This window comes from Thermobia domestica, chromosome 13, assembly GCF_964235325.1.
Source record: "Thermobia domestica chromosome 13, izTheDome1.hap1.1, whole genome shotgun sequence".
In the NCBI taxonomy this organism is placed as follows: domain Eukaryota; kingdom Metazoa; phylum Arthropoda; class Insecta; order Zygentoma; family Lepismatidae; genus Thermobia; species Thermobia domestica.
This window is the reverse complement of record NC_137466.1, coordinates 180,483,096-180,505,660: the sequence shown is the minus strand read 5'-3', so window position 1 is coordinate 180,505,660 and position 22,565 is coordinate 180,483,096. Positions and strand designations below refer to the sequence as shown.

The 22,565-nt window shown below is 36.0% G+C and overlaps 1 protein-coding gene across 4 annotated transcripts in view; it reads left to right on the top strand.

The window, feature by feature from the left end:
* LOC145667445 (thrombin inhibitor rhodniin-like) overlaps positions 1-9,260 on the top strand; it is a 32,496-nt gene extending 23,236 nt beyond the window's left edge. For all 4 annotated transcript variants that reach the window (XM_081734926.1, XM_081734925.1, XM_081734927.1 and 1 more), the window contains exons 2-3: positions 2,107-2,294; positions 9,040-9,260. In XM_081734926.1, the coding sequence (XP_081591052.1) occupies positions 2,108-2,294; positions 9,040-9,107 (255 nt within the window). In that variant the 5' untranslated portion in view covers position 2,107 and the 3' untranslated portion in view covers positions 9,108-9,260. The remainder of the gene's footprint in view (positions 1-2,106; positions 2,295-9,039) is intronic.
* The last annotated feature ends 13,305 nt before the right edge of the window (positions 9,261-22,565 follow it).

Below are 22,565 nucleotides of genomic sequence, written 5' to 3'. Positions count from 1 at the left end.
AATGTGGACACCCTGGTAATGGTTTTGTATGTATTACTGTTTCATAGAAAAAATGGTGCCATATGATATTTGCCGTTGCGTGAGTACGTATTGGTTATTTGTCTTCCCATAGAGTTAAGAAAGCTACAGGAATTGCGTTTTAATTGCAATACAAAGCAATTAATATTGCAATTGCATATTTCTTTAAATGTCATAGCATATGCTTGCAGTACTTACTGTATTTCATTTTCTAAGACTAAAAACATTCATTTAATGGCATGTGTGGAATTAAAAGTATAAATTGTTCATTAATTCCCAGTTTCAATATAACTTGTGCAAAACAAGCGTCATTATTCATTACTATTATGATTAATATTATCCCTTCTATTTATTTATTTTGCAAATTTATTAAATAATCTGATCACACAATTTTTCAGACAGAATTTTAAGATGTTCATGAGCAAGAACTCAAATCTCTTTTTACACTTTCGTTGTTTAAGAGTATAAAGGGCTAGTACCTACCTGTACTGCTCTTATGAATTTACTTAATAAAATAGAAATACGATATACGTCATTTTAAGTGAAAAAAGATAGTATCCTATTAGATTCCTATTAGTTATACAATCTTTCATGAAACAGTGTTAGAAACAATCAGGAAATCTAACATTGATATACAATTGTTCAGATCATGTCTTGCCCCTCCCCACTTCTAACGTCCAACCGCCGCCACTGCTTCAAGGTCTCCTTGAAGTTTTCTTAAATTGTTTTATGAGACCAGCTTAATAGTTTAAGTTTTTCAAGTTTGCTTTATTATCTTTTACAAGAAAACGAAATGAAATATTTCATTTTAACGTCCCAGGATTATCCACTTTAGGCTAAGGAATGATGATGGAAGAATTGGTGGAATGAGAAAGTGGAGGAGAAACGAGAGTACCTCGAGAAAATCCACGGACACAATGTTGTTCACCATGAACTTACTTGGCCGGAAATCGAACCAGGGACCCATGGACCAGAGATAAACGCTCTACCACGCTCTATCACTGAGCCACCGTGCCCCCTCTTTTACAAGAAACTAATCGTATTAACAGCATTTTATTAATACGTTTTATACGTAGCTTTCCCTTCCATAATTTTATTGCACTTGATTTACACCACAAACCTAATTGGTATTATGTATTTCTTACCAATATCAAAGCTTTTATTTTTTATTTTGTTTTATTTATTTATTTATTTTTAAAAGGTCTGGTAAGAATTGTCTAAATAGTTCACCTTAAGGTTGGTTTAAAGGGACAAGTTTTGTCGATAGATGGCAGTACAATCTCTGTATCTCTTCCATGTATTTTTTACCTTTCACGAAAATTTACAATTTCTTTTACAAATTTCAACGTAGAGACTTCAAATTTTTAGAGAAGGGACTTCATAACCTATTAAAGGGAACAATCCGTGCCGATCTTTTATTTAGAATTTTCTTCACTGTTGAAATGGCTTGATTGTTGAAACGGATATCCGAACCTTTAACAATGGAACTGTTTCAACAATGAAGAAATTTCTAAATAAAAAATCGGCACGGATTGTTCCCTTTAATAGGTTATGAAATTCCTTCTCTAAAAATTTGAAGTCTCTACGTTGAAATTTGTAAAAGAAATTGTAAATTTTCGTGAAAGGTAAAAATTACACGGGAGAGATGCGAAGATTGTAGTGACATCTATCGGCAAAACTTGTCCCTTTACACTAACCTTAATAGGAGCCTGTGTACAAGGTTTGCATTCTACAATGGCCAAGAAACTTAAAATATTTTTACAGTTGTATGTATCACAAAATTACAACTGTAGTAACAAATTACAAGTAACTTCACGTGTATTTTCAAATAACTTTATTATTAGTTTCTGTTTCGTAATATTTGACAAGTTATAAAGAATGCTTTTAAACTTGTAAGTTTGGGAAATGAGTCATTGATCAAAAGAAGAGCATTTATTTCTTCTTTTGATAAATATAGATATTCGTTTGGGAAAATTCAGAAATTTTCCAGTAATTTCTATAAAAGATCACTTGCTGAAATAATCTTACATACACATTACTTATTTAAGTATAAGTCAGTTATTTAATTTGCTAATTGTTCTTTTACAGAATGATGAAACATTCGTTGAAGCTACTGATATGTTTGATGTTATTGGCATCTGCAACCTTAGCTCAGGAATTCATTGGACAATGTGACTGCCCTTACCCAGCACCATTTCAACCAGTATGTGCATCTAACGGAGAGACTTACAGCAATGAATGCCTACTAAACTGTGTGATTAGAAATAGCCAGCCTGGTAAGTAAAATGGAGAATCACTGTCATCCTTTATCAAGAAGGAAATGAAATGAAATGAAATCTTTCAGTTTAACGTCCCACGGTTATGTCCTTTATGATAAGGGAGAATGATAGGGTAAGTGAATAATGATAGGAGAATTGGTGGAATGAGAAAGTGGGAGGAATCGGGAGTACCCCGAGAAAACCCACGGACACGATGTTGTCCACTACGAACTTATTTTGCATGGCAATCGAACCGGGAACCCCACCATCAGAGGTAAGCGCTCTACCACTGTACCACCATGCCCTCACTTATCTGTGACTCCGTTACATATTTCTTTGCGTCAACGTAAATTGAAAAATTGCGTTTCAGTTTGAGATAAAATTTGTACTGTATTACACTATAGTGTACCAGGTATTGATTTTGTAAATTTGCAATATGATGCCAGTAACACAAATTTTGCGTTCCTCAATCGTCTATCCTCCACAACTTTTTCTCAGGTTCTCCACCATAATTCTTAAAAATATACTCCCTGTTTCAAAAAGAATATACGTATAACGAAGAATTATTTTGTCCAAACTATCGATCGCTGCGCCTCGACTCGGCTATTGGAGAAACGAATACATAGTCTAGTTTAAATTAATAGCCGCTAGATGTCAGTTGTCTTCTGTTTTTGCTTGATAACCGTCATATGTTTAAAATGACTACTACGCAGCAGAAATCATTTTGTTCTCGAGTTTGCAAAGTGCAATTTCGTGATTACAGTGCAAAGACGTTTCAGGTTGAGGTACCAAATTGATCCTCCGAATGGGTGGAACATTCGCAAATGGTGTCGACAGTTTTGTAGATACAGGATGTGTATGTAAAGGAAAGAGTCCTGGCCGCCCTCGTGTTCCTGAAAAAAATGTTGCACGAATTCAAACTGCTTTCCAACGTAGTCCTTCAAAATCAACTCATCGTGCCAGTCAGGAGTTACAAGTGCCGACAACAACAATTTGGCGTGTTTTGAGACGTCGGTTGGTTATGAAGCCGTACAAGTTACAGCTGTTACAACTCCGCGTCCTGATGACAAACGCAAACGTGTGGCATTTTGTAACGAGATTCTGGATGCTATTGACAATGATAACACTTTTGCACAACGCATCGTGTTCAGTGATGAAGCGACTTTCCGTGTTAGTGGTCAGGTAAATAAACAAAATGTTCGATTTTGGGGCCTACAGAACCCACATGCAGTCATTGAACATGTACGAGATTCGCCCAAAGTCAATGTGTTTTGTGCGATATCCCGATCATCTGTTTACGGCCCATTCTTCTTTAATGGAAACACGGTTAACAGTCAGCAGTATCTCGCTATGTTACAAAACTGGTTGTTTCCGAGGCTGCACTAAGACAACTTCATTTTTCAACAAGACGGGGCACCCCCTCATTGGAGTCGCCAAGTGATTGAATATCTGAATGAAACTCTACCGATTCGTTGGATTGGTCGTCAAGGAGCTGGCGACTTAGCATGTCTCAGCTGGCCTCCACAGTCACCGGATTTAGCACCCTGTGACTTCTTCCTGTGGGGTCTCGTTAAAGACAACGTTTATGTACCACCATTCCCACAGAACCTGGAAGAGTTGAAGAACCGGATCCATACTGCCATAACATCAGTGACGCAGCACATGCTTGCCCGAGTATGGGAGGAATTTGAGTATCGATGTGATATTGTTCGTATCGCTGATGGAGGACATATTGAACATCTGTACTTTGAACTTGGAACTGTAATTTGAACTTGAGAGGTTCATAAATATGTGTGTAAAATTTCATATTCGTACGTCTTAAAGTTTAATAAATATATGCATTCGAAATACGTATATTCTTTTTGAAACAGGGTGTATATTACGTTGGCTTATTTTATAACATTTGGCACAGTCAGATACGAGGCCCAGGGAAAGTGCGAGAGCATTATTCTGACGATAATAGTTTGTCTCCGTGATTTATTGAAAATAAAGTGCAGGAAAGAACATTACAGTTTTAAAACATTAACAAAACAGTATTCTTCCAACTCTTCAAGTACTTCTAATATTAAGATTTTAATGATTTAAATTTTAAGTTTACTTTTAAAGGATAAAGATACTTCACGGTGGCCCAGTTGTAGCGTGTTTATTCCTAGTGCAGTGGAGCCAGGTTATGCGACGCTAATGGTATATAATTGGATTTGTGTACTTTGTATAGGTTGACCCATTTGCTCTAAGTCTCTCATTGCTCCAACTCTATCTTCATCGTTTACTTTCGCTTATCATCTGTATTATTTAGAAACATGATGTGTTTCCAATTCCATTTTCTATTAGCGTTACTTCAGTACCTCTTGTCAGAATTCGTACTTAATATTCAATCTGAATACCCATCAGGTTAATTCATAAAATCCGTACATTAGGTGAATCTCGGTAGAAGGAAAATTAATGTAATTTAGTTAGTTTCTAAAAGAAAAATTAAAAACATCAATTTGAAATCATACTTTTGTTGTAATTAACAGTATACATTGTTTTGATCTTAGTAAAATGTCTTAGTAAATGAATAAGTATGTAAAAATGAAGAAATTTAATCCAGATAATTAAAACAATTTCTTTTCAAAATATTGGTTTAATAACTGAAATCAAGTGACAAAAATATAAAGCTCATTCAATACAGGCCATATTGGTCTTTTGCATGATAAGTCGTACCAGTATTTAAATAAGAGTTAAATTAATTTCAGTAATCCAAGATGGTGGAATGCGCATTCTTGTAATCTCTGATCATAAAATAGTATTGCTTCACTTTGGTAGTAAACAAAAATAGATTAGGGCCTCTCTATTGATATGTGAACATTATGTTGTATCCAGTGGCGTATTTAGGGGGCTTCCGGGTTTAACCCCCCCGAAACCTTATTTACTATAGTAAAGTATATGAAATATCTTGCAGAATTTTCACATTTTTAGGCAAAGCCCCCCCCAAAGGTTAGCAAAGCCCCTCCCGAAACAAAATCGTAAATATGCCACTGGTTGTATCATATATTTTAGAACATTCAACACTTATTACTCAGAAAGAAGGCTACTTAAGTTAATCGCATAACTTCTAACTCAAGCCTAAAAATCATTATATTTTTCATAAAAGAAAATAAAAGAGATGTTACAATGGATGGGTCAAGTAATTTCGTACAAACGATGTGACTGATATTACAACGACTTACTAAGAGTAGTCGTTAACCTAGTTCGGCTTAGTAAGATATACAAATTTCGAGTGGTAGTATTTCTTTGCGTGTAAAAATTATCCTCAATAATTATATACGATTATTCTCACCTTTACTATTAGAATCATAAAGTCGGTGAACTGTGTTAAAAATGGTTTATTAGTTGATATACTTTATAATATCTTTTCCTTAAAACTGTCAAGCACACAAACTTGCTGACTAGGTATCCATAAACATGTACATAGCAACAACTATCCCATAATAATATTTTACATATCTTAAAAACATTCTTCTTTTGTTAATATGAAATTAACATTCTACTAAGTATAGTGCACATGTATGAGCACTTTCTGCCCAAGGTACAGGTAATTATTACTCAATCCAAAGTATTTTGTTATAATATGCACATATGTATGTATGTAAATATAAAACATAGGTCAGTAATATACAGGGTAAAGCATTAATTTTGAAACGTTCTCATAATTTTCAAACTAGTCAACAAAAATCGATGAAATTTTGTAACATACAATCATTGACAGGGGAGAATGTTCAACATACTCTGCAATATCATATGGTTATCAGTGTTGCGAATCCAACATTAAGATACATTTTTTAAGTGGTACAACGTTAGGTTATTACATATTTCAACTCCACATGTTCAACCATATTTAGTATTCAATGTTACAAACTAAGGACGCTATAGTGTTACAAACATATGTAAATACCCACATTTTGAAGGTCTCTACAAAAGTAATAAGGGTAAAGACATACCGAAAATACCTCGCGATCGAGTTCGAGGTTTAAGTCGCGATCGCTACCTCGGTGTCTAGGTCGCGATGGATGAAGAGCGCACATAGCGAAGAGGTTGCATCCTCGCTGTAAGTTCTCAGTTCGAGGAGAAACATTACTGTGAGACTGTGACGCATTTGAAATTATTCCGTAGGTGCATAAAACACCCCGTGAAACCACATTTTGAAATTAAATAACCAAATAGTTTATAAATAGGGATGGACTCGAGACGATACATGAGAAATGCCAAAGTCTCGTCTCATGCTTCGCAAAAATATTTGAGTCTTATCTCTTGTCATCTCTATCAATAAATCTTTTTTTCATGTTTCTGTGAAGAAATACCCTCTTTCAGCATTCAGGCGGGAAATCATTTCCCAGTACAATAAAAAAAAAACAGGTAGGCCTGTGTCTTCAGGTTTCGAGGTGGAGGGGGTATTCACTTCATCAAATGAAGTTTCGTCACTGGAACTCCATTATTCGACGTTGCCTCTCTATGAATACGTGCCTGTCTTTACAGGTATTTCTTTACCTTATTTCAGTAACGAATTTAGAAGATATTCTTTTTTATTAATCTCGGAATTGGGGGGGGGGCGTGAAGTTTTTAAGTATAGATATGATTAACACTAGCTCCTTTTTTCTTTAGAAATTCCGGAATTTAGGGACTTCAGCCCGAAAGCCCTCTCCCTCTAACTGCCACTGCCTTATATAATAATAAGCTACAATATAATTCTCAAATAAATATGAATAACTTATCTGACATTCCCATTTGAATTGCTATTTTCTTCCATTCGTCATTTAAAACGTGCCTACTATGATGTTTGTGTCTCTTATCCCATATTTTTGGAACATTCCTCATTAGTTCTACTAATATGTCTTTCATAGTCAAATTTAAAGTGCAGTAAAACCTCCCGAGCATAGACATAATCCTCTGCAGACGAAATTCTGAACAAATGAAGACTTTATTCCGTGCAGCGCTTCAGGGAGAACTAATGAGCACACAAGCCACAGCGATGATTCCGCTTAACATCGATGTAAAAAGAAACTCGGTTGTTTATAATCGGGACCACTTCATAATCACGATCGACCTCTAGGTCGCGATGTAGCGTACATCTCTCTCCGGCATGCGCTTACCCATTTGAATCCATGTGTTTGTGCCATTATCGTGGTAGCGACCGCGACTTAAACCTCGATCGCAAGGTATCTTCGGTATGTCTAACGCAAGTGAGAAGAGCGTACCAACGCACATCGGAAGCATCTTGGTGCCAAATGACAATGATATAAAATATTTCGAATTAGTGGGAACCAAGTTACGAAGAATTGAAAATGTAACTTTCCTCAAAATGTTTTATTTCGAAAAGTGATTAGATAAGTATCACATAGATGGTTTAAGTAGAGATTGCTATACCGCTTAAAATGGCGTAGTTGTGGGAATTTGTTTTTAAAAAAATCTTCGTCTGTTTCTGGTATATTACAGCAATAGTTTTTGGTAGTTGTAGTTACAATTTCTCGCAGTTTTATAACTGAAGGGTAATTGAAGCGAACGTTAACGAAGCTTCTACCATTCGGTTCGAATGACATTTTGTGTCTGTTCATCTGGCTATCTCTCGGTCTGTCCATGCTTCTCTTCTACGGCAACTCTCATAAAATTCACTCTATTTTAACTAAATTCTGTGTGTTTCTTCAACATGCATAAATAACCCTATTGTTTGGGGTTGCAATCCATCAAGAATAAGAGGTAAGAGATGGAAAAATTCATCCCACGTTGCAAATTTGCATGTGTACATACAAGATAATTTTCCAATACAAAAATCCATGTAAAAACTAGTCATGCTGTTTATTGTTGAAGCGAGTGATCCACCCTTTCAATTTCATTAATTCACTAATTCCAACACCAAATTATGCGACTAAGTCTTAATATCAAGCAAAACACACATGTTCCACAAAATTCGAGGTAGTTACAAAATTCTGACGGAAATACTTTATCTAGAAACAGGAAAGGGGGGGGGGGTAAATTCACTCTCTCATTATTGATTCCGTTCAGCTATATAATTACTTGGATTTAAAATCAGCTGGGAACGAGAGTGAGCTCTCTCCTGGTCTAAAACATACGTTTAACCATAACTTATATAAAAATTAATCAATTTTGACACAGTATGATGTGTATGCTTATAGAGGCCCTCAAACAACCGCCACTTCTTGAAGTCGGTCAAAACTGAGGAGTCAATTTAACCCGCTACACATCACACATAAACACTCTATGATTTATAAAATTATGTTAATAAATAGCTTTTAATAAAATAAAATCATTCAATTTTGTTCGAATACAAACTACCGGTAAACTTTCTTCTGAAGATTTCCAATCCTTTTTACTGTTTGGATTGGAAATTGATCATTAATTGAGGGAGGGAATCCTCCTTCCGGTTGTAAATAAAATATTTTCGTGACAATTTCGTAAAAAAAAAAGAAAAAAAGAAAAACTTCAATTTTTATAAAACATAGGCCTAACGTTTACAGACTTAGTAGTATAGTTTGGAGTTGAAATTTGTGAGAAGGAAGAGGGAGTATTGTTCGCTTCTACAATGGAAACTTTTACCATTAATAATAATAATAATAATAATAATAATAATAATAATAATAATAATAATAATAATAGTAGTAGTAATAGTAATAATAATAATAATGGAAATGGTACACATGATTTTTTAAAAAATAAATTTTATTTAACATAAGTAATTTGATTGTGGCTTTTCTTTTTGTCATTGCAGATTTAAGGAAGGTTAGAGATGGAAGATGCGTACCATTGGAAGAGGGGTATGGAACGGGGCTCGCATGAATTCTAATCACTATGTTTTGTCTTCCGTGATTTTCTACCAAAACGTTCTCTTCATTCAAGATCACACTGATCATACTTTAAGCTTTTATCGTGTTTGGAATGTATTTAGTAATATTTGCAGAAGAACTAGAACTTAAATATATTTGAATGGCACAAGCAATTCGTTCCCTGAGTCATCCCTTTATTTAAATATTACTCCTTAAACATTTCAGTCTTATCATTTCAAATGTATACAAGAATTTTAGGTATGATAAAAAGAATGGTTCAAAAGATTCCGATCTTGGTCAATATTTAGTTTTTGGATCAGGGGACACAAAATTTTTAAACGGCCCTTTTTTTTTTCGGAATAAGGACATCATACTGAGTTAAGTAATAGTTTTGGGTTTGGCTACACGGCTACACTATATGTAGTTCTCCTGATATAAGACCTACAAGAAATTTTTTGATTGAAATGTATTGGATCTTTTGATCAAAAGAAAAAAAATGAGAGAGAGAGAGAAAGCATTTACTTGTGTACACATACACTTACATGCTAGTATTATGTTTTCAAATTACTCAATCCTGAGTCTGTTTAGTAAGTGAAACTTGCAAATCTAAGCAAGTTATAGCCCAATTTGAAAACGAAAAAGAAAATCGACAAGAAGCTATTTCCTAGATTTGTCCCTTACTAACCACACGTAAAATTAATACTTTGAAAGTGAATGTTACTTTATGGTTTATTTTGTTTTAACTGTTACGTTAAAACATACATTACAATAACTTATAATGTTAGTACGTTTGAGAAGGAACTAACAAGGGACCATTCCGATTTGGTAAATTCAATTGCTAAAAATGATGTTAAAAATGTTCCGATCGTCAACCCCCACCCATCAAATTTTGTCAGTGTCGTCTCTCGCGCTACACACAAAACATCTCCCGAGAGTACAGTGTTGTCGGATTGGCGTCAAGTTCCGTTTTGTTAATTCTTTTTTGTTGCGTTATATTTTCGTTGTTACTATTTGTGCTATTGTTACAATTTTAGAAGTAGTTATTGTTGTGCAGTGTTATTATTGGTAATTTTTAAATGCCTTTTTTATATACTCGTTTACTATATCTTCAAAGTTTGGCAACATTGTTGGTGAATTTCAGCTGTTTGACGTTTCCCCGAGTGTGCGCTCGGGAAGCGGCTCCACGAATTGTACCGAAGTTTTCCGATGTGTTAGAGCTCAAGCAAAATATTTCTATGATTGGTTTAGAGCCCAAGCTTCACGACTCGGCGCGAGTACTATAGTGTAAGAAAAATATACGGGAAAGGGGTCATGTGCAGTGATGTAATGCTAATTTTTTAGGTGGGTATACGCTCCATCTTTTCTCTCTCTCTCTCGCTCTCTCACCCACATACATACATACACACACACACACACACACTATATATATATATATATATATATATATATATATATATATATATATATATATATATATATATATATAATGTGTTTTATAATTCTTATTACAAGGGTTGAAAGTCGACATGAAAACAGGCAAAATAATAATAATAAAAAAAGTTTATTACACCGAAGTCGAAAGTGGCGTTCTTTCCGAATTATGATCGCAGGAAAGTGCAGAAAATTGAACTCCGATCATTAATAGCGCAAAGACTAATAGTGCTAGAAGAAACAGTATGGTGAAATTTCAGACGAAATCATACTTGTATTTAAAAAAAAAAAAAAAAAAAAGTCACATTGAAGATATTCGGGAAATTGCGGAAGATTTAATTAAACCTTGCCCCATTCAATCCAGAATCATCTATGAGATCTTAACTTACTTTGTGAAATTATGCATCTACTTTCCCCATTCTCTTGAACTTGGTATTTCTTGACAACACAAGTGTGTTTCCTCTGAAATTCACCATACTGTTTCTTCTAACGCTATCAGTGTTTGCGCTGTTTATGCTCAGAATTCAATTTTCTGCACTTTCCTGCGTTCATAACTCGGAAAGAACGCCACTTTTGACTTCGGTGTAATACATTTTTTTCGCTTGTTTTTGTGTCTACTTTTGGTTTCTATCTTTGAAGCATTATTTTTACCAAGTCATTTTAAATAAACTTTTCTTTTGTAGAAAGGAATGGAGAACACAGTTCTTAAATGAATGAATCAAGCATTATACTTTATGCTTTATTTTGGAACACTATGCTTTATTATGCTCTTAAAGATATCAAACTTGCATACACATAAGTAACTGTCAGAACTATACAAATAAGGTACCAACCATGAGTGAAATATTCTGTTATGCTTTTCTAAGCTTTATGGTTGCCCTACGAATCAGTGTTTCTTCATTTAATACTAATGAAAAATCGGTTCTTATATTATCAGATAGTTATATCTTAGAAGTTATAGAATATTCTTGCTTATAGATAACTCTCACTGGCGCTCTGCGCGTATCGGTTGCATAACAACCTGGATATGTGTATGAGACAACAAGAAGAAAAATCTTGATGGAAATCTGCATTTTGGAGAATATTTACCGAACCACTTAACCTATATTAATCAGAGGTAAGAAAAAGATTACCTTCAGTATTGGAGATTAATTTAAGATTAGGGATTTCGAGTCGATTCAAAGGTAATTTTATCGAGTCGAGTTCCGAACCAAGTCACTGTTTTGAGGTCGAGTTTCGAGTCGAGTCGAGTTTGAAAAATGACTGACTCGTTTAGCTCGTTTTAACCCGTTTTCAAATCATTGCCTGATTAGACTGGAAAGCAAAAGCTATGAGAAATGTAAGCAGTAATGTGGAATATTTTTAGTGTTGCTCACGACGTGAGACACTGCTTGCATCTCGCCTCTTCTCGATTAACAAGACGACAATAGATTTTTATAACGAGACAGCCTCAAATGTCATGAGCACTAACATAATTTTATATACTGTAGTTCTCACCACCAAGTCTGAGACCTGCACCATGAAAGTTTTGAGCCGAAGCAGAAGCCCACCCCGTGTAGGTATGTTAACCGGCTTAGCTCGGTTCAACTGAGCGAGCAGCTCGAGCCGATTTGGTTGAGATGAGGCAACGACTCGGCTCAGGTGAGCCATCGTCTCGAGCCGGCTCGGTTGGGGTGAGCCATCAGCTCGATTTGTTTCTGCTCGTGTCGGTTGGGTGGGTGAGCTGTTGGCTCAGCTCGATAGGGAATGAGCTGTGAGCTTAGCCGTTCGAGCCGTTGAGAACCCTAAACTCGGACCAAGCAGTTTTGAACATGTGTAACCGGCGACCTCTAACTTTTAACGATTTTTGGTTCGAGCCCGAATACTTGCTCTTCCGGAACTCTAAGCCAGAACCTCGTGAACAATGTCCTTGCTTCCTAGACTTCACGATTACCGAGGTCAGCAGTCAACTAGTTTTTAGTATTCAGATAAAAACCACCTATCTTTCATGTTTATACACGGTGTTATAATAATAATAATAATAATAAATCGGTCAAGAAGATGTGAAAACGCCTTTGCAGATCAGCTATTCTAAGTGTGTTTTGGGGGGGAGAAGAGACGGCTGTACTGAAATGATCAAAGATTGTTGTAACATGCTCATACGCTAAAAGTCTTTTCTAGTGTTGCCACGAGACGAGACAGACTACTTGTCCCGTCTCGAAAACGAGACGAGACGGGACGTCTCGTGAAATATCTCGTCTCGTCTCGTGTCTTGAAAATGAAAACGCTGGCGGGAATGGCCAAGATTGAAATTGCCAGTAGTCATATAGATTGCAAAAGGAAAATCTCCTTTGTGAGAAAACATGTTGAAAAGCCTTCATAGAAAAGTGTCCTCTGTCTATTGAATAAAACAATCGTGATACATGAGCTTCCAGGAATATCTTCCTTAATGTCTTGTCCCATATTCCCCTTGCTGTAAACTGAGGAATTCTCATTTTTTTCATTTCTGGCTGGAATGATGACAAACAAAATCAAAGACAGGGAAGATTTTTACAAGGTCAAGAAACCGAACTACCACCACCATCTAGTCAATTTGAAAACTGGGTAAGGTCTACACTCATTACAGGCTGTAGTGGAAAGTTCTGGCTGAGATGGCGGAAGAGAACAGAACTGACTACACTTGTCTTTATTCTCTGGTGGCGGCATTCTTTTTGCTATATGAACCGATAGAAGTATGTCATCTTGCAACTAAAATTGTGTCTTCTCTCTCTCTCTCTCTCTCTCTCTCTTTCACACACACACACACACACACACACACACACACACACACACACATAAAAACACACTTTTACCATTTTACCAATCGCTCGCTTATTATACAGCAGTCATGTAAAATTCACCTCTTCGTTTGGAAGGCGGGCGAAGGACAAAGAAAGCAAAGATATTATTGACGAACCCTTCAAATTGTTTGCTTTCAGCAAATTTATGATACTAATAATAACACTTTAGGTAAAGACGTTTTACAAGGGGACCTTCGTTTTGTTACGCGGAAATGTTTGATCTAACGAGAGTGCGAAATTGCCCTCTGCTTCCATGTTGAGAGGAGGGGAATACTACCCTTTCCTAGTGAATAATATTCATTAGGACCTGGATTATCTTCAGAAATGGTTTCTTGCAGAGTGTAAAGAACATTTGGTATAATATTCATGGAACTCCGTTGAAAGCAGAAAATATTATGAGAATGATCAAAATTCGAACATTGAAGAACATAATTAACAGAAAAGAAATAGGATACCCAAACCATATTTTTAAATCTGCTATAAAATGTATCCTATATTTTTACTAATTCCTTACTCCCATGAAAGTATCCTCGGGAGGATATTTTTTCAGACTGAAATCCTTTTATCCCGTACGATTCCCCCCTGATACAATACGAAAAAACAAATGCTGTCAAAATCCATACACATGTCCCTTCCGGGACTCAACCCGGGGCCTTCAATGGTCTATCGCCGCAGACCTCTCGGCTTGGTATGAAGATGTACGTTGTATGATTGCGAATAGATCACGACAATATAAAAAAGTTTAATCCAAAATGACCACCCAAAAATCAACTTTTTTTTAGACCACTAGCTAATCTGGGTGTACTGTCATGAGTTTGTTACACAAACGGGGCAACCACCACATAGTAGCACACACCCGGCGGTTATGGGAACAGATTTGAACCATGGAGGTGAAGACTGGCCCCAAGCATTCTTTCGTCCGATGTGTCGTTCAGCTCCCATTACTATGGCACTTTAAGTAGAGCTTACTGTGCAGTAACATATAAAATTTCAATCAAATACTTTCCATTACTCAATAAAATTATTTGATTCCGAGCTTTTTTTAAAAAGAACTAATTGCAACAAATCTAAACATGCTAAAACGGAAAGTAGTTTTTGAATTGGTATGGGTTCACACTGTGAAACCTAAAGGCTGGAATATATGAAATCAAAGTGTACACACATATCTATCTCTATTTATCTATATATCTTTCCATCTCTCTCTCTCACTCTCTCTCTCTCTATATATATATATATCTCTCTGTATATATATATATATATACAGACACTATAAAGCAAGTAGGCTGATAGTATACGATAGTGTCGGGGATGGTGACACCTTTACATCGAACTTTGCTTGTCGTGTAAACATTATTTGACATTAGTGTCTTCATCTTCGACGTACCTATGAGCAATTTACTGTATATTCGTGTACTGAAACTGGTGAAACAAATTTCAATGTTTCAGAATGTAAAAAAAAAAAAAAAAAAAAAAGCCAGGGTCGAGAAGCAGAGATATATTATTTTGTAAACTATTTGTCCTTGCCTTGTGAGCTTATTTGAATTTATTTTTAAGACCTTTAGGCAACTTTGGCCGAATGGATGATGGGAAAATTAGTGGAATGAAGAAAGTGGTTCGAGAAAACACACACATTCGAAAAATGAAATGAAATGAAATCTTTGAGTTTTACGTCCCACGTTTATGCCGGTTAGGCTAAAGGAGACAGTGTTGATGAGTAATGAATGAAATGGTGGAATGAAGAAAGTGGGAGGAAACGGGAGAACGGCGAGAAAACCCACGCACACGGTGTTTGTCCACCACAAAGTTCACTTGGCGGGGCTGGAATCGAACCCGAGACCCCAAGCACCAGAGGTGAACGCTCTACCACTGAGCCACCGCGGTTCCCACACACATTCAATGTTTGTCCACCACAAAGCTCACATGGCACTAACCGAGATCGAACCGACTACCACATACACCAGAGGTGAAGGCTTCACGGTGTAGCTACCGTGACATTTCTTGTCTTGTGTGTTCTGGGTAATAATTGTAACTTAGTTGTATCTTGATTAGCATGGTGCAGCCTGCTACAGTTTACTTTCGTTCCCATGGTATGCTGCTATATTTTTTACTAGACAAGACGAGACAAAACGAGACAAACGAGACGAGACGAGACGGGGCGGATAGAACCTCACGAGACGAGACACAAGACGGGACGAGCACATTTTTTCGAGACGAGACACGAGGCGAGTTGAGACAGCCTGAAGTCTCGTCTCGTCTCGTCTCGTGGCAACACTAGTCTTTTCTGACTTTTCTTTTCTACTCTTCTCTATTAACAAATTTTCTTTAAATATTTTTATCTAAACGAAAACGAAACAACAAAGAAAAATGTTTATTTTTACACCCTCCCTTTTTTTGTCCAGTAGGTTGCGGAAAAACTTCTATTAATAGTAATACTAGCTACTGACAAGGGAAAGTCACTAAGTGGCTCAGCTGAGATCCGAACGGGACAATTGTGTTGACATTAGATATGTTATAATTAGACGAATCCCAAAGTTATATGTGCCACTGGGCGGGATATCGTGAGTTACAACATATTTTGTAATGTAAAAGCTACAAAAAAAAAAAAAAAAAAAAAATGCAGAACAGTTTGAACCGAGTCATTTGTTCGAAAACGGTTGTGTAAATGGAAAACACGTCGAACACGTATACCATCATTTTCAAGGGACACTTTTTGTTGTAAAAAGTTTTGCCCCAGGGTCCAACGCAGGGTCCAACTCAAAAGTTTCAAATGGCAAGGGAGGTTAAATAACGCATCGTTTGAAAGCTGTTGTGAAAAGAAAGAAAATGGAGGAAGTCTCAATTCTCTACGATAACCCTATGCAATATGGCGGCGGGTCAAAATGTAAACAGGATATAGGGCGGATTCCCACCCCATTTCTGAAGCAGTGTTCAGCGCAATGATGGATCAGGCGTGGATCTGAGGATAACCAGAAGCTCTTCTACTCGCCTACTAGTTCTTAAGCTCTGACATGAGATTTTTTGCTAGATTATGTCAAGGATAATGATTTTGTTCCTTCTGTTCCTACAGGTATTCCAGAAATAAAAGTGCACGTCAGAACATGCATTGATAGCAGCATCCCACTAAATGCTGCGAGAATTTTTGAATGAAGTGGGCTGTCTGCAAGTTACTTACGGCTTATATCGTACAGAGGCGACTTTTAATGGAAGTCACATGGCTGAGAATTAGAATTTTATTGCAGCAAACTGAGGGGAAAAGCTTGTGCACAAAAACTAGTACATTACAAAGATTTTCTTCCCTTAATCTGTAACAATAAAAGTTTGATTTGAAGGACAGCGATCCGAAAAGTTGACTCCAGCTAACTGACAAGTAAACCTTACGTTTGGGTGAATCGAGTAGCTGACTGAGACACATATGAAAAAGTAGTACTAAATGTGGTCAGTATTTCAGTGAAGTTGTAGATGCGAAGCTCCAGGGGTTTAGGAGATACAGCTACCAGAACATCACATGGAAGTACAGAATAGTCTTCATGCAGTTGGAGGTAAAAGCTCTATAAGACCTCTTGTAATGACAAAAGGTGAATAACAAATGTATGGGTACATATTAGGACTAGGGAGAAGTCATATAGTAAGGGTATATCTGACGGCGGCCATCTTGAAATCCGCCATTTTAAATTAAGGTTAAGTTTTTAAAATAGGAATAGGGCCATGTGATACATGATTCAAGACGCAAATTTAATCAGAAGAACAATGGTGACGTTAATTTTGATTTACGCGCAATTGGTAAAAAGTTACAGGGAAATTAAATATTGTTGCAGCATATGTATTAGTCCTTTACCCACCTTGTAAATTTTGTGTTAATGATAATAATTAAATAAAAAGCAGGTGGATAAATATTAGGTCTATGGTAAGAGTTGCCTTGATGGTGGCCATGTTCAAATCAGCCATTTTGAATCAGACAAAAGTTTTAAACAAAACGCATAACATTGACACCTTATTAATAGCAAATTTTACCATAAATTCAACGGTATAACCATTTTTGCTTTATCATTAACCAGCATTTGTTGTCGCATAAACAAGTTGCTAATTTAAGGAAAAATGACCAAAGTGGAATTGAGTCTTAATTGAACTTGGGTTTTTCTTCCAGAAAAGTCCTCAATTAGTACATTCAATATATAGTTCAGAAAAGAGTGCATGACTTGCACAAATGCTCTGCTCACAGTGAGCACACCTGACAAAGGGAATCGAGTTATACTTGACACATTTGTCGTTAACAATTCCGTCAAAGCAGTAGTCATAAGGAGCGTTCCATTTAATTTTGTGCTGGTTAGTGATAAAGCAAAAATGGTTATACCGTTGGAGTTATGGTAAAATTTGCTATTAATAAGGTGTCAATGTTATGCGTTTTGTTTAAAACTTTTGTCTGATTCAAAATGGCTGATTTGAACATGGCCACCATCAAGGCAACTCTTACCATAGACCTAATATTTATCCACCTGCTTTTTATTTAATTATTATCATTAACACAAAATTTACAAGGTGGGTAAAGGACTAATACATATGCTGCAACAATATTTAATTTCCCTGTAACTTTTTACCAATTGCGCGTAAATCAAAATCAACGTCACCATTGTTCTTCTGATTAAATTTGCGTCTTAAATCATGTATCACATGACCCTATTCCTATTTTTAAAACTTAACCTTAATTTAAAATGGCGGATTTCAAGATGGCCGCCGTCAGGTATACCCTTACTATATGACTTCCCCCTAGTCCTAATATGTACCCATATATTTGTTATTCACCTTTTGTCGTTACAAGAGGTCTTGTAGAGCTTTTACCTCCAACTGTATGAAGACTATTCTGTACTTCCATGTGATGCTCTGGTAGCTGTATCTCCTAAACCCCTGGAGCTTCGCACCTGCAACTTCACTGAAATACTGACCACATTTAGTACTACTTTCTCATATGTGTCTCAGTCAGCTACTCGGTTCACCCAAACGTAAGGTTTACTTGTGAGAGAAAAGATTTAGAAGAGGGGGAAGAATAAGACATTTTCTTCCCCCTCTGTATGTATTTATGTATCATCTACTCACGGTACAGTATTTTGCTTATTTATGTCAAGAAATATTGAGAAGAACATAAATACATAAGATTTATTGAAACCAATAGTCACTTGTGAGACAACAGGAAATTAAATCTCAATTTAACCGTTTGTGACATCAAAGAATCTCTTATTTCAGTTTAGGTGCAATCAGGTGAAAGACTATTCCGTAAGATGCTGTTTTAATAATTTGCAACGTGATACCTGACTCATACTCTGAGGCTTCGACAGGCTGCAATTGTTGGACTGCTAATATATCGAAGTTGCCTGAATCAGCTGTAGGCGTTTGTACACGTTGACGTTTAGCCGGTGGTTGGTTATCTGCGTCATCTATATTTAAATTGGACTTAATCAAGACTCCAACTGACTTAAATTGTTGATTGAGTTCTTCTAATTCTGAGTACAAAGGTAATTTGTGCTTTCTCGTAAGTTTTGGATGAGATCTCACATAAATGAGGTGCTTTGTACGCAAACCCTTCGAACAAATGCCATAGCTTTGCATATTAACGACGAAATTCCAACCATCTGGTAGTGAGGCATTATTTATGTTTTGCAAATATAAGTTGAAATTTGGGTTTGAATCAGAAGCACTCGTAGGTGGTTCCACTTGAACAGTAACTTCTAGAAAAATGTCTCTGGCAGCTATATCCTCTTTAGAAGGGTATTCTATATAACCACTTACATGTTTTTCTTGGGAAGTAAAAATTCGAAAAATCACATTAGAGTCGTCATATTTATGAGTGGCATTTTTCACAAACTTGTCCCATTTGATCATCAATCGTGTTCTGTTAGTATTAAGTACAACAAAAGTTAACACTTCTAAAGCACTTTTCAACCCTGCTAGATCACACACAATTGGACTTTGAATCGATTTGTACCAAAGTATAAATGCTCCTTCTACAGTAAATATTTTAGATACATGACATCTAGACCTGGTAAAAACCTCATGGTCAATAATTTTACAATCATCAAAGCAACTTAGTACATCAACTAATTCATGGATAAGATTTTTACGCGGTATCTCTCGCAGACACATCACAAATTTTTGTTCCAATTCAAGAAGGTGATCGACAACGTTCAAACCAAGATGCTCCCAGCTGTATTTTTCATTACTAATCAAGTTCATAATGTTACTAAATTCGTCCAATATTTGAGTAGCGTAATGCAAGCACACATCGTACTCAATATATTTCCAACACAATGCTTTCATTATACGATAATCTGATTGTAGTAGCTGCAACAAATTTTCCCTACGGTGTACACTTATACTTTCACCAAATAATAGTTGTTTGCAATTAAGCTGATCTTGTACACATTGCAACTGAAATTGAATAAGCCGTTCGAACTTCTGAAACTCAATATCAATAATTGTTGCCAGTATTTCTTTGGAAGAAGGATACATTTTTCGCAATTTATTTACATCTTCGAATTCGACGTAAGTTAAAACCTTTTTGATGATATCTACTGGTAAATCAGAAATATTAAACTTTTCTTCTGTTGTAGCATTGTCCGAACTTTGGGCCGAATTTTGGCTGGAATCTCTTTTGCTAGAAGGAAATGGAATATTTGATTTCAACCAATCCCACAGGCAAGCCATGTTGACAGAATAAACTTAACTTATAGGAATCTGTATATACACACTTGAAATTTAATTTTAAACCAAAATATGCAATTTTGTTAAAGAAAAAAATAATTAAAGCTCCATAACATACAAAAAATTTTGATTGGAATCAAGTTTCTATAGGAATGCTCAAGAAGTTATCTATGCTCCAAAGTTATCTATGCCATATTGTTAAATTAAGTATAACACAGATTATTATATAATGCCTAAACAATGTATTAATACTTTCACTCTGGAAAAACGTTACTTAAGTACTGTTCTTTAAATACCTATATCTTAGATTAAGTAGTTCAGTCATTGGCAGTTCATGAGGGAAGTCACATTTTCAAAAATAAAAAGTTATAATTTTATTGCTACAAGATAAGGGAAGAAAACTTAGCTAATGATTTAATTCTAAAATTTCATCGCTACAATCTATGGAAAGAAAAATTAGCTAATGATCTTATTCTAAAATCTCATCGCTACAATCTATGCGAAGAAAACTTAGCTAATGATTTAATTTTAAAAATCTCATCTCTACAATCTATGGGAAGAAAAATTAGCTAATGATCTTATTCTAAAATCTCATCGCTACAATCTATGGAAAGAAAAAATTAGCTAATGATCTTATTCTAAAATCTCATCGCTACAATCTATGGGAAGAAAAATTAGCTAATGATCTTATTGTAAAATCTCATCGCTACAATCTATGGGAAGAAAACTTAGCTAATGATTTAATTCTAAAATCTCATCGCTATAGTGGGTTTATAACTTTAGTCTCTGGGTCATGGTGACATGCTCAACACTTGTTCATGGTCACAGCACGAGAGTTCTTATTAGACAGAAAGAGGTCAACACTTCGGGTGCACAATCAACTTATTGCTGTTTCTGAAAAGGGATGAGCACAGTTCGACATTCATTCATTTCAAACATTATACTTTCAAACTTCTAGAAGTTAGACACATAAAAATTACACATTAGTATCTTAAGACATAGGTATATTTGTTAGGTAAGTTTCACATACATAGCAAAACACTTTCCTTATTCTTCATAAACTTATAAACACCCTGGACAAATAACTTGTCTCATAGCGCACGAATTCAATGAACGTGTTCAAAGCAAGTCATTCGTCCAGCTGTGTGCGTAGCGATAGGTGGTAGTAGCGATGTTGCGATGGTATTTCACTGGGACTCCACTCGGTGCCACGGTGCCTCAGTGGTAGAGCATTTAACTCTGGTGCGTGAGGTCCCTGGTTCGATTCCCGCTCATACCAAGTGAACTTTGGTGGACAAACTCTGTGCGTGGATTTTCTCGGAGTTTTCTCACTATCTTCATCCTACCATTGATTTCATTTTTTCCATTCGGTGCATACGCTGTGTGTTGGGCTACAGGTTGAATTTTTTTTGAACCATATTCAGCCGCGGCAGAATAGCACCCATGAAATTATTATTATTATTATTTAATAATAGATGACTTGAAAAGAAGCCAGATTGCCGCTGTGAAACAATGTGGAAGGAAAGTGTCGGACATAACTCCCGAGTTAAGCATATCAACGACATCAAGACTACATAAGGTTTACATGATGGAGGAAAAACTAAGCAATATATCGTGACCATGGCCCAAAATCCAGTTGGATCCTGGTCAATGATGCTAGATCCTCAAGTTAAAATATCCCTCAACAATGCTCAAAAATTCCCTTTTTAAGATAAAATTTCCCTATTTTACGTGTAAATCATTGTTTAAAGAGAGCATTATTGCGAATTACATACATTTGTGATGTTAATATTGTTAGCAATACCCTACACGTAATTTGAAATCCCTCGAAGGAGTTCTTCTGGTGATCTCGGCAATTTTGAACATGTCTTGCTCCCAGCTAATGCTGCAGAATGGCAAATATATTTCATTCACAAAACCTTTTCAACATCCTCTTGAAGCTTCATGAAAAAAAGATTTTTTTGTTCCTATCATTACACTAGCTCCATCAATTGTAATGTCTAATATATTATTCATAGGAATGTCTTTGGGTTTTAAGCATTCTTTGAAGGCATTGTATAAAACTTGCAGAAAAATCAGCTACACGTAAAGGATTAATTCCAAAGGTTCTGTTCTGACGCGTTCATTAAGGGGAGAAACGTATCTCACCAAAACACACAGATATTTTTATAAACATACGTCTGTACTCTGGTCGACGAGAATAGAGAATTTAGTGTTTTTGAGAATTTGTACTGTTTCATTTACTCGTACCTTAGCAACAACATTTTTCAATAACGCGATACATTTCTGCCAAAAAATAAGTTTGTAACTTTGTGTGTGTGATTCTGGGAAGAATGTCACCGTTTTTCGTCATACTGCTGCAGTGCTTAGCAGGCCCGTATCCAGGCGGGTCTAGGGAAGCTTCCTCCCAAATTTTTGCTGGCCCCCTAAAAATTTTCACGGTAGACTTGCAAATGAACTATAATATAGTGATGAACTATAATATGATTGGATCGGGCCCTCCTAACTTCAGCCCCCACCCTACATTT